The sequence below is a fragment of the Ovis aries genome, chromosome 2 (assembly GCF_016772045.2).
Source record: "Ovis aries strain OAR_USU_Benz2616 breed Rambouillet chromosome 2, ARS-UI_Ramb_v3.0, whole genome shotgun sequence".
NCBI classification, from domain to species: domain Eukaryota; kingdom Metazoa; phylum Chordata; class Mammalia; order Artiodactyla; family Bovidae; genus Ovis; species Ovis aries.
This window is the reverse complement of record NC_056055.1, coordinates 218287927-218301142: the sequence shown is the minus strand read 5'-3', so window position 1 is coordinate 218301142 and position 13216 is coordinate 218287927. Positions and strand designations below refer to the sequence as shown.

General features: G+C 48.3%; 1 protein-coding gene across 1 annotated transcript in view; it reads left to right on the top strand.

Moving 5' to 3' along the window:
- Nucleotides 1–13216, top strand: part of MARCHF4 (membrane associated ring-CH-type finger 4) — a 120682-nt gene that overhangs the window by 80287 nt on the left and 27179 nt on the right. Inside the window, exon 2 of the mRNA XM_042244203.1 lies at nucleotides 12625–12780. Within this exon, the coding sequence (XP_042100137.1) occupies nucleotides 12625–12780 (156 nt within the window). The remainder of the gene's footprint in view (nucleotides 1–12624; nucleotides 12781–13216) is intronic.

The following is a 13216-nucleotide window of genomic DNA, read 5'->3' as shown; positions in this document are numbered from 1 at the left end:
CCTCTCCCTGTAATAACAGGGCAGTGAGCAGCCCTGGAGACCCTGGCCTTCATCACACTCTTATTACCTGTACTCGTTATCCAGGCCCCCGGGCAATTTTAAGTGCTCACAGGCTTCAGACGGATGAGTTTCATTTACAAGGTGGTAAAGTGCCGCAAATACAGAGACCCCGCATCCACAGGGCAAGAGGGCAGCATTTTCTGCCTCACTCCTTTGGCTAGGGTGTGAAGAGATTTAGGAAGGATCGATGGGCACACGAGTGACAACACAGAGTGACGTACGAAGAGCTCTCGCTGTGTGCCAGGCAGGGTTCCATGCACTCCTCACGGTGCACTAGCTCATTTGATCCTCATGACGCTCCGCGGAGCTGGAAGTGTCTTCGGTCTCCCTTTCCTTCTGAGCAGACTTGCCAGGGTCTCACGGGTGATCAGTGGCAGACCAGTCAGCCTGGTCCACTAGCCCGAGCAGCCAGGCTTTACCACCTCATGCATGCCAAGGGCTTAGGACAAACCTGGCCCCTGGCGCATATTCGTGTGAGTTAGTAAGAGGGGCGGACACAGCAGCTGAAATAAAGCAGCTCGATGTAGCTGAAGGACTGTGGCTCAGGGCACAACGTCCATCACCTAGCAAGTGGCAGAAGCAGGATTTGAACCTAGCAGTCACAGCTTGCATACAGGGCTTGGCACATAGTAAGTGCTCAGTAAGTTTTAGCGATCGGTATTTATTTTCCTCCTTTATTTTCATCTAAAAGTCTCAGAGTGATGTAGGAGACAGAAGGTTTGCTAAAGAGTATCTAGTCCAGAGCTTCACAAATGAGTCTTAGCCAACCTTGCTTCAAGAGAGGGGGATGGGTCTACATGAAATCAGAATCTCTGCAGTCAAAGCTTGGGAATCTGAACACATAAGCTTTCCAGGTGATTCTTCTGTGTGTGAAATTCGGAGAACCAAGGGATCAAGGCTTAGCTGAAACCCATGTCAGAGGGTGGCAGAGCTGGAAAGAGTGCCCAGGAAAGACCCTACATCTTTGCTTTGTTAGAGTTGGCTATACACAAGATTCTAAGTGTCTGGGGCCATGATTCAGAGCATCTGTGAAGTATGACACAACATCACAGCTTGTTTACACTTGTAACCTCTGATGTATTCCCTAAACACATCGAATCATGTATCAATGACTGCGGCTTCCCTGGTGGCTCTGACAATAAAGAATTTGCTTGCAATGCAGGAGATAAGGGTTCGAACCCTGGACTGGGAAGATCCCCTGGAGAAGGAAATGGCAAGTCACTCCATTATTCTTCCCTGGAGAATCCCATGGACAGAGGAGCCTAAAGGGCTACAGTTCACGGGGTTGCAAAGAGTTGGACATGACTGAGTGACGAACACTTTTGTTTCCATTCACTGTGACTGGAAAAGAATGTCTGTAGAATTTCACCACAACAGCGTCAACTACATGAGCATTTTGCACCACTGAGGCTGGGCATCCTTCTGCCTGTGTACAGGGACTGTGGAGGGCTGACCCCAGGAGGTCGCTGAGTAATTGCCCTTCAACTTGCCATTGACTTGTGCCCTTGGCTTGGCCTGACTTGTGGGAAAGAGAAAGAACACGGTGACCTGGAATCTCTGAAATTTCAGCCTACTGGCCTGGAACCTTGGAAACGGGCCCAGCCCTCTGCTATATGCAAACAACCCAATTCTGGCCAGTGAGGTTTATCAAAGTTATGCTTTTCTATTAAATCAGGCAAAGGACCGAGGGTGAATCAACCTTTAACTTTAGCTCCTTGTTAACAATGGTGATGGTAAGTGGTACAGAAAAACACACAGACAGTATATGGCACATGTAGTTTACTAGAAATACAGATACGATTATGAATATCCACATAAAGTATGACCTTCTTTCTTTCTGCCAGCCCTTGTGGGGGTTGGTTTGTTTATTATGCAGATCATGTTTGACTTTATGGAATCAGATGTTATTTAAATTGAATTATTGTGAGGTTAAGTTCTTTCTGGTATCAGTTGAGTAAATTCAAAGGCAGTTAGAGGGAATAGGTACATTTGTCTTATTCCAGTTAAATTACAGGGAGAAGAGCAGTGCAGGAATGAAAAATTTATCATGAATAGAAAAACATGGTTTGGGGGGTTTGGTTGGGGCTTGTGTGTTTGTTTCCTATGTCTCTTTTTGTAGCCCTTTCTTTGAACTGATGAGCAGGAAGGCTGAAAAATCTTCCATGAAGAGGAAAGCAGATTATATGTTTGTGTGTGACTGTGTACGTGTGTGTAGTGTTGTGTTTGTGAAAGTAAGTTACTGGTATGAGAGAACTGGAAATATTTATGTGGTTAATTGAATTTAGTATAGATAGCTCATTAAGGCCTTAAGTCTTCTCTTTCTACTTAGTAATAGAGTTTTCTTTTTTAAATCGAATTATCTTACAATGATTCCCTGTTTACCAGTGTTCACACTCTGACAGTCTCCTAAAGCAGTGGCCCCCAACCTTTTAGGCACTAAGGACCAGTTCTGTGGGAGACAGTTTTTCCATGGACAGGGTGGGGGGTAGGGTACAGTGGCGGGTGGTGGTTTCAAGATGATTCAAGTGTATCACATTTATTGTGTACTTTATTTCTATTATTACATCAGCTCTGCCTCAGACCATCAGGCATTAGACAGAGGAGGTTGGAGGGCTCGGCATTGGTGTCATTGAGGGAGGAAGCTTGGGCCTGGTCTGGCTGGAAAGGGAGCATGTCAAGTGCTATGGATGAGTAGCCAGAAAGGGCTCCAGCCAGAAAACAAATTGCTGCCTGTATGCTGCCCAACACAACACGCAGAGAATTCAGAATGTCTTGTCTATGTATAATCCTGGATTCCAGGGCCATGGAGATCTTTGAAGGTCATCTTGCGATCAGCCTGCTTCCCAGAGATAAGCAGGAAGCTTGCTTTCTCATCCCCCTGGGTGGCAGGAGCCACCCCTACTCCGATTTATCCGCCACAACCTTGGCTGGTGAGAAGGTCTCATGATAGCTCATCTTTCTTGATCCCAAGTCCAAGATACATTGACCTCTTGCAGTTTTGCGGAATCAAGAAATCACTGTCTGGTGTCCTGCGTGAAAAAGATGCTGGAAACTTGTAGGTTTTCCTTCTATTCACTTTCCCCATTTGTGTTTCCCGTTTGTGTAGTTGGTTGATATTATGAACCAGTTTGGTTGTGCCCATAAGTTGGGAGGATGTGTCCTTGATAAGCCTTCCTCTTAGCTTGCTGTTCAGTTGCTAAGTCGTGTCCAGCTCTTTGTGACCCCATGGAGTGCAGCACACAGGTTTCACTGTCCTTCACTATCTCCTGGAGTTTGCTCAGATTCATGTCCATTGAGTCGGTAACCCTGTTAGCTGGTGCCCCAGATATGTGGAACCTAGTTAGTGATACAAAACAGTTCTGTGCTTCCCTGTCAACAGTCCTTCATCATAGGTGCCGTCTAGGATGGACACGGAGGAGTCTCCTTTCTTTGGCATCCCTCCTAATTCTCCTCTACAGCCTCAGTGAACTTTTCCTATTCCTGTGCCCATTCCTCATGCCCTGCACCATACACACAGGTTTCACTCCACTCAGGAGGGGGAGTTCTGATTTTAAGGCTTTTGGTCCTCTGAGTCTTCACAATGGAGCATCTACAAGGCAAGTGAATGTTTCCTTGTGAATACAGACCACATCTCAGAGAAACTTCTAATGCATTTCTATGCTTATAAAAATTGCTGTCTCTTAATTTTGACTCAACAAATGTCTACTCCCTGCCAAGAGTGGGAGTATGAGGAGGAAGTTGGGGGGAGGGTGAGTTAATTCCATTATGTCCTCACTCACCACTACCACCACCACCACATCAATTAATACTCGGTGAACACTGCCTGGAATGGGGTTCAGAGGAGAGAGGCAAAGGGGAGATGAGTTTTCACCTTTGCATTTATACATTAATAGGGACTCCAGCAAGGCCATCTCTTTTGTCAGGGCTGGAAAGGTAAGGATATGATGAACAAGGCTGCTGGGGTGGGGGGAGAGATGGGAGGCAGGTGGCATGAGCTGGCAGAGAAGCGGTGGGTGTGGGCAGCCTGATGGACAGAGCTTTACCCTGCCTTTCTCTTGAGCAAGTAACAACCTCTCTGAGTGGGTATCATCATATACTAAAGCAGGAGAAATGATATTAGCTTCATTAAGTTATTGAGGTAGTAGATGATATAATGTCTATCTTGTTAGAACTCTGAGATGTTTACAACACTAGGATTATTAAGAAGAAGGGAATATTATTCAAAGAAGGAAGGAAGGCAGAGAGGGAGGAAATTGATCAGTGTTTGACATAGGTGTGAAGGTGGCCTTTGAGACAAGAAGATCAGCCATAATACCTATTATAACCATTTCCATGTTGGTCTAGCATTTACTGAGACCTGCTTGTGTGCCAGGCAGGGTGATAAATATATGTTCTTATGACCCTCTTCCCCCAATTTCATGGCTGCTTCCTTTTATTTTAATAGAAATGGTAATCAGTGCTGCCAGGAATTCTATTTTATGTTACTAGTCTAATTACTCCTAAGCTCTCCCAGATGACTTTGTAAACCAATTCTCAGACCTCCATACCTTCTCCCCCACTTCCAGTCTCAGTCCACAGCTTTGCTTTATCTAAAAAAAGAAGAAACTGAGAGAAAACTTGCCCAATGTTCTCATCCAACTGGATCCATCAGCAGCTTTCTTGAGAGACTTTGTCTTCTTCTTTGGCTTCTGAAACATCACATTCTCCTCTTAGCACACTGACCTTCCCTCTCAGGCTTTTCTACTGATCCTTTCCTATCTTCTAAGCTCCAACATCTTGACATCCTGCAGGAAGCAGTTCTGGTAGCCCTCCCTCTTCCTACCTGCCCTCACTCCAGGGTTTGTGGCTTTAAAAACCATCTGTAGGCCAGTGACTCTCAAGTGTATATACTGAGGCTAGAGCTTTCCCCTAAACTCTAGATTAATGTATATCACATTCCCACTTGGATATTTAACAGGCATCTCAAAATTGACACATCCCCAAATGAGCTCACAACCTACCCTCCAAAACCTGCCCTCCCCCAGTCTTTCCGATCTCAACTTGAACGCAGCTCTCCACCCCTCACTGCTCAGATCTTCATCATCCTTGACTTCTCTCATCCATCACACCTAATCCATCAGCAAATCTTAACATCTGTATCTTCAAAAATATATCCAGAAGCCACTTCTTAGAACTTGCACTGCTACGCTACTGGTTTAAAGCACCATCATTGCTCACCTGGATTACTGCAATAGCCTCTTGGCTCCTTACTTGGTCCTTACTTCCTTCCAGTCTATTTTCAATACAGAAGGCGGAAGGCACCTGTTAAATACGGTCAGATCATGTCACTCTCTTCTGCTCAAAACACGCCTGTGATTTCCCATCCCATTCACAATAAATGACAAGTTCTTAAAACAGCCCACCAGCCTTGTCTGGCTTGGCCCCCATTCTTGATCCCCATTATACCTCTGACTTCATCTACCCTGGGACATGCCAAACAGGCTTCTGCCTCAGGGCCTTTGTACTTGATGTTCGCTGCCCGAATGCTCAGGTCTCATACACCTACATGGCTTGCTCCCTGATTATCCTCAGGTCTTCTGTCAAATGTCCCCACTTGTAGAATTTCAACCTGTCCCCTCCCTGGTATCTCATCTTCCTTTCCCTTGCTTATTTTTCTCCATAATAGCACATAACAGCATGCCATGTACTTACAGTTACTTGTTTATCTTATTTATTTATTTTTAAAAAGATGTTTAGATGTGGACCATTTTTAAAGTTTTTGTTGAATTCGTTATAATACTGCTTCTCTTTTATGTTTCTGTTTTTTGGCTGCGAAGCATATAGGGTCTTAGCTCCCCAACCAGGGATCGAACTCACACCGTCTATCTTGGAAGGCAGTCTTAACCACTGGACTGCCAGGGAAGTCCCTTGTTTATCTTTTTAAAATGTCTGTCTTTCTTGACCAGAGAACTTTGGTTAGTAACATTCACTGCTGTATCCTTGTCGCCTCATATAGAACTTGGAACATACTACATGTATATTTGATGAAGGCCCAGAGAGGTTAAGCAACTTGCCCGGGGTCACACAGATCATAAGAGCCTGGATATACTCAAGTCTGTCTGGGATTAGAGTCCAAGCTCTTAACCACCATGTTAGTGTCAATAAAGGGAAATGTCCCTGAACTACACCCCAAGGCTGTTGCGTCTACTGCTTCCCTTGTTCTAGTCTCCCAGAACTGCAAACTATTGAACAGCAGGACTGGGGCTGCTTTTTTATTTTTTTCTTTCTGCTCAGTGCCAAGGATGCCTGGTGCCCACGTGGATGGCAGGGGAAGTATTTGGCTTACCTGCCAACTGCCATGGCAACCAGGTAACCTAAGGACTCCAGAAGCAAGTCCTTTCAGATTGAGAGGGGAGAAAAGCTGAAGCAAGGCAGAAATAAACAGGAAGAAATTTGTGAATGGAGAAACGGCTGGAGTCTTGTTCCTGCAGCTTGCTGTGTCATTTGGCAGTGAGGTGAATCCATCCTGTTTTCTTCCCCACCCGCCAGCTCAGCCACAGCCACAGGCTGTGGATCACCTTGTCCTGCCTCCAGCATAACCCCACTTAACCCATCCAAGCAGCCTTCTGTTCAGCCTCCCCAGGAAAGGAGGACTCCAAACATTCTCAGTGACCCCTGCTAACACAGAGGGCAGTCCTGGGCCAGAAGCTGGGAGACCTGTGTCCTAACCCCTAATTCACTTTACTGAGGTGGACTCTTAGGCATTTCTTTCATCACAATCTCCCTCTAGGCTCAGCTGACCCTGTACTCAAGGCATGGTTTACTTATTTGATTGTGGGAGCATAGAATAGGGTTGTAGTAGAAAACCTATGGAATTAAAGTCATTATGGAGAGGCAAGTTGAAATTGTAATATTTTCACAAGAGGACTTACTCAGGCCAGGCTCTGTGTCCAGCACCTGGCTTGCATGATCTCAGTCCATTCTTACAGCCATGCTTTGAGGAGGTTAAGAGTTGTCTGCAATGGAAAAGTGAAGAAAGAGGACCTCAGAGAGGTTAAGAGACTTGCTCAAGTTTGCATAGCCAGTAAGTGTTGAAGAGGGTTGGGTTGGGGAGGCTGGGACTGGTGTATATGCACTGCTGTAGATGAGGTAGATGGCTGGTGAGAACGTACTATATAGCTCAGCGGTGTGGGGAAAAAGAAGGTACAACCTGCTTGTAGGACATATATGAAGTTAAAAATGCATTCTAACATACTGGGGTGCAGACAAATGCTGTTTGACAACTCCACTTACACAAGGTACTTGGGGCTTCCCAGGTGGCACTAGTGGTAAAGAACCTGCCTGCCAGTGCAGGAGCTGTAAGAGGTGCAGTTTTGATCCCTGGGTCAGGACGATCCCCTAGAGAAGGACATGGCAACCTGCTCTAGTATTCTTGCCTGGAGAATCCCATAGACAGAGGAGCCTGGCGGGCTATGGGCTGTAGGGTCCCAGAGTCAGACACGACTGAAACGACAGCATGCACACGCACGAGGTTCCTAGAGTAGTCAAACTCAGGCAGTCAGAAAGTACTCTGGTAGATGCCAGGGGCTGGAGGCTGGGGGGTATGGGGAGTTAGTGTTTAATGGGGACAGAGTTTCAGTTTAGGAAGGTGATAATGTTGGGACTTGCTCAGCAAGGTGAACATACTGAGTTCCACTGAACTGTACAGTTAAACATGGTGACAATATATGTTTTACATTGTGTGACTTTTACCACAATAAAAATACATTTAAAAAGGAAAAAAGGATGCATTTAAATCTAAGGGGTTGGCTTTCAAACACTGTGCTCTTCACCCCTCCCTTACACTGGGTCCCATGGGGGCCAGGGGATTAGAGAAGATCTGATTTTTCTTGACTTAGTCATTCCCAGGGTGGTCTCTGGGCCCCAAAGCTCTGAGCAGATCATCCAGGAAGTGTCTGGTGCCCTTTGCATTTAATGAGCCCCTTTGATCTGTGGAGTTTGCTGAATACTGCAGACAAGATGGGGATAATCCTCCAGCCCAAAGGCTGGACCCTCAGGAGCTGGGCTGGAGGGGTTCATCCTCTGCCTTACCCTGGTGCTCATCCAGCCTATGAATGCATCTTTACTGCGTAACTCTGACGTGCCTGGTCCTATGGGGTATGCAGGATCACCCCGAAGCCTAGAGAAAACAACTGAAGCACGATTAAGGGCTGAACTGTGGGTGATGATGCAGGGACAGAAAATAGGTCCAGAGCGGCCCCTTCCAGACTTGGTGAAAGGGCCAGTGCTGGAGCAGAGAGGGACAGACAAGAAGAGACCCATGGGCACAGATGTGCAAGGGACAGCAGGAACCAGAGTACAGAGAGGGATGAGCAGAGTGTGGTAAGAAGCTGAGTCTGATGTCAGAAAGACCTGGCTTTACATTCTGCCCATGACACTGGCTGGCTGAGTGACCTTGGGTTGGTCATTTAACCTTTCTCTTTAATAGGAGTCACTGTTATATTGAGAGATGTATACCACCTCTATTTCCATGTTCCACAATGAAGTGAAGTGAACTCGCTCAGTTGTGTCCGACTCTTTGTCCAATTCGTGGACTGTAGCCCACCAACCTCCTCCATCCATGGGATTCTCCAGGCAAGAATACTGGAGTGGGTTGCCATTTCCTTCTCAAGGGGATCTTCCCAACCCAGGGATCAAACCCAGGTCTCCTACATTGCAGGCAGACGCTTTAACCTCTGCGCCACCACCATATTAGCTTGTAATAAAGTTGACTGGAAAGAACATTCTCCTTCAGTCTAACCTGAATCTATCTGGCTTTGGCTCATTCAATCTTTCTTGTTCCAGGAGAAGCACAGGTTGACCAGCCAAAGATAGCCCAGGGTCCAGATTAAGGCCTCTTAGAAGCCCTAAACACAAAAAGATTATGGCCCTCCTCCCCAGTGTACATAAAAATATGCCAAATCATAAAGTAAAAAACTTATATGAATGCCAAGGTTAAAATAGCTTTTTTTGCAGATTTTTTTTCCCCCTAAAATCCTGGATCACTTCCTTCATCAAAGTTAAACTTTTCTAACAGCTTCGGTAGCCTTGTTTTCCAGTGTTGGTGGCACCCAAAGCAAGCCTCTGTTCTACCTTCGGGTTGTCCAATCCAGGGAAAGTGTGGGGACTGGGAGCTCCAGGGGAAATGGCACACCTTTGGCATCATGGTCTGTGGCCAGGCACTGGGACCAGGCCAGGTCATGCTCCTTCCTTCTCCAGATAACTAGGGGCCCCAGGGATGGTCCATGGTGGAGAGCCCAGGTCTTGTTAGTTATGCCTGGCCAGCGGCTCTTCCTCCCCTGTCTCATGGCTGCCGCGTTAGAAAGCAAAGAGAACAGCCTTCGCTGTTGCTTGGCACCGTTGCCGGGGACCGGAAGTACTGTCTCTTACCTGATTGGCAATCTGACATGGCTGCCTAACAACCCGATTAATCAGCCCCAGCTCATCCTGTTAGAATTAATGAGCCTAGGAGATGCTGCCATGAATAATGAGGGCTTTTGCCCCTCCTTCAGCACCTCTCCTCCCCCTCCCATTCCTATTTTTTTCTCAGAGCCACGCAGCAACTACTCATTACCGAGGACCTGGAGGCCTCCATGGGTGTGGTGAGCGCCTGGCGTTGTGGGCATCTCCTGCCTGTCCTACTCTACCTGGAGCCAGAGGCCGGCCATGTCCTAGAGGAGCGAAACCTCTCACTCATCAGACAGCTCTGTGCACACTGCACCGCTAAAGTGGGATGGAGTATGGGACTTCCAAGGCAGTCCAGCAGCCAAGAGTCCATGCTTCCTCTGCAGGGGTCCTGGGTTCCATCTGATCCCCAGTCAGGGAACTAAGATCCCACATGCCAAGTGGCATGGCTGCAAAAAAAAAAAAAAAAAAAAGAGTATCTGTTTCACGTACTGCACTAGGTGCTAAGGATGCAAAGACGGACATAAGATGCATCCTGTTGCTGTTAGAGGTCATGGTATAGTGACCCAGAGACACATGGGGAAGTGCTTTCACAGTGGGTATGGGAGGGTTCCTGGCCTGCAGCCACCGTGAAGGGGCCTGTCAACACAAAAGGAGCAGAGTGGGGAACCAGAGAGGATTTTATGAGGTGGTGGCACCCTGAGTACTTCCATCACCAGGTTCCTTCATCATACATACACGTGCGGAGTGCTGGGCACTGAGTGAAGTGCTGGGGTCCCAAGGTCAACAAGATGGACATGGCTCCTGTTCTTATGGAATAGGCTGTCTCGTCTTCATTCCTCTGGGCCAGGCAGGAAACCTGAGCAGACAATTGAATTATGTTTTCACTTGCTCAACACAAAGGCTGTTGAAGGCTTACTGGGTGTAGTCTAGGCACTGGGAGAATGAATGCAAAGATGAACAACATCCCATCCCTGCCTCCTGGGGCTCCTCTGATGGGGCAGTGGATAGGCGTATGCCAAGGGTCTCAGAAGGTTACACTGACAAGGTGCTCAGAGATCAAGGCACTGCACTCAACCTAGAGAAATCAAGGATGACTCCCTGTAGAAGGTGGCTTTGGAACCATCATGAAGACAGAAAAGCAAGTGGACAGGTACACCAGGTGCAGAAAGACACTCTAGACCTCATCCAGGCCGAGGGGTAGTCTTTGAGTAATAGGAGTTGAAGTGAAAGGGAAAGACGATTCCATGCATCTTGGGAGAAAAGGACTGTTTCGACAGTCTACAGCAAAGAGTATGACTAAATACACAAATAAAGATCTGTAACTAATAGGTCAGGAGCTCCTGTGCCTGCTTATCCTAAGTTGGGAACAAGACGTGGTTTCTCGAATAGTGAAATCCCCAAATTCCCAGGTGGATCAGTGGATAAAGAATCCACCTGCAAAGCAAGATACGCAGATTCGATTCCTGGGTGGGGAAGACCCTCTGGAGAAGAAAATGGCAACCCACTCCAGTATTTTTGCCTAGGAAATCCTGTGGACAGAAGAGCCTGGCAGGCTACAGTCCATAGGGTTGCAAAAGAATTGGACACCACTTGGCGACTAAAACACCGTCACCAGATTAAAAGGGACATGGCTTCAGTGGGCATGTCGCAAACACCAGCATGGGGCTTAGGGAATGGGCTGTGCCTGGCAGCTTCTGGGTCCTTTAACAGGAGTGAGGCAGAAGGCATCTCCTTCAAAATAGATGAGTTGGGGGAGGAAGCGCGTGGGAAGTAAGGAAGGGGGCCTTGGGACGGGTAAGAAGGGAGCAAAATTTGGGGAGTTGGGTGGGACCCACTCCTAAAGTCCCTGAGAAGGTAAATGAAGGCACTGGTGGACCGGAGTCAGGAGGTAGAAATGACAGGCTCTAAGTGAGGAGGGAGAAAGAGGGGAAAGGGAAGGGGAGGAGAGAAGGGAGTGAGGGAGGCCCTTGGGGGCCCGCAGCATCAGGACCAGCAGGGAGTGGGTGCAGGCTTCAGTTGTGGTCATGCGGCGTGTGGTCATGTGACATGTGGTCACAGGAGGCTCTGGAGACTGAGTCCAGCCTTGCAGTCCACAAGGAGCTTCAACTCTGGCACTGTCTTTGCCTCCCTGCTTCGAGTGAAGCCTGCCCCAAGCTGGGCTTGCCAACCACTCCCAGCCAGTCCCAATGGACATGCTGAGAGGGCCCCAGGCCTTCAGAGGGGGCATCTGGTCAGCCTCCTAGGTCTCCAGGATCCAAGCCTGCCACGTTTTTGTCGCTCTGGGACCAGGGGCAAGAGGCTTCACAGAGGGGATCTGGGTCTCTATGGGTTGTGCTGCAGAAGAGTGCAAAGGCTCAGGACCAGAACTCCAAAGCCAGGCCAAATGATCTTCATGACATGTATTCAAAGCTTGGGTTTGCTGTTGAGATTTGACTGCGGGGAAGTTTTGCATAAACGCTTGCCTCCCTGGAACACAGAGTCCCACATCTGCGGCTGATGATGTCTGTCTCTTCAACCCCCCAATCCATTCCAGTTCCCTCCAGCTGGCTTCAGTCACAGTGTGGCCTGTCTGCCCCTGAGAGCATTTGGGTTTGAGACCCCTGGCGGTACCTTTAAAGAGAAGTCTACCTAGGCTGACACCCGCTTTGGATGGCAGAGAACTTCCATGGAGATCTTCTCACTCATTTTCATAGAAGCCCTAGGACTTGGGAAGTACCAAGTAGGAGCCAGGAGCTCAGAACTGTTAGTTGAATTCACTGAAATTGGGAACCTGGAGCCCAGGCCTCCTCCCAACCAAGTCTGTGGTCTGGTCTGGAGAGACCAGAGACATGGAGGGTTGGGGGCAAAGCAACTCTGAAGGCAAATTCCCCGCCCCTTCCCCTCATTGCTGAGGTCTGGCTTCCTGGTGGCTGAGATGGTAAAGCGTCTGCCTGTAATGTGGGAGACCTGGGTTCGATCCCTGCGTTGGGAAGATCCCTTGGAGAAGGAAATGGCAACCCACTTCATTACTTTTGCCTGGAAAATTCCATGGATGGAGGAGCCTGGTAGGCTACAGTCCATGGGGTCGCAAAGAGTAGGACACGACTGAGCAACCTTACTGATTCACTGGCTCACCACCCTCCGCCTCTCTCCCTGCAGGGGGAGCTGCTGAGCCCGTGCCGCTGCGATGGCTCGGTCAAGTGCACGCACCAGCCTTGCCTCATCAAGTGGATCAGCGAGCGGGGCTGCTGGAGCTGCGAGCTGTGCTACTACAAGTACCACGTAATCGCCATCAGCACAAAGAACCCTCTGCAGGTAAGGCCCGGGGCTGCCCCTGGGGCGCTGCGGCGAGGGCCGGGCTTCCCCGCACCCCGTGATCTCCGGCGGGACATGAGTCACCTTAGAGTTCCGGGGCTTTGGAGGAAGGCAAAGAGATGGGCCAGGTGGGCGAGACCGAGGATGGAGAGTGGGCAGGAGGGCAGGAAAGAATTTCTGTGTTTTCTCTTAAGCCTCAGCCAGAAGAGGAGAAAGGGGTGGGATCAAGAGACAGAAATAGATAAGAGAAGGAAACATGGAAGAGAGAAAAAGTGAGTTCAAGGATAAATGAAATAAGGAAAAGGAGCAAGAAGAAAAGAGGAGAGGGAGGGAGGAAACAATAAGAAAGAGAGAACAGTGCAAAAAGGCAAAGAGGCAGGGTGGGATGGTGAGGAGAAAGACTGTGATGAGGTTAAGGGCAGAAAAGAAGAAATGA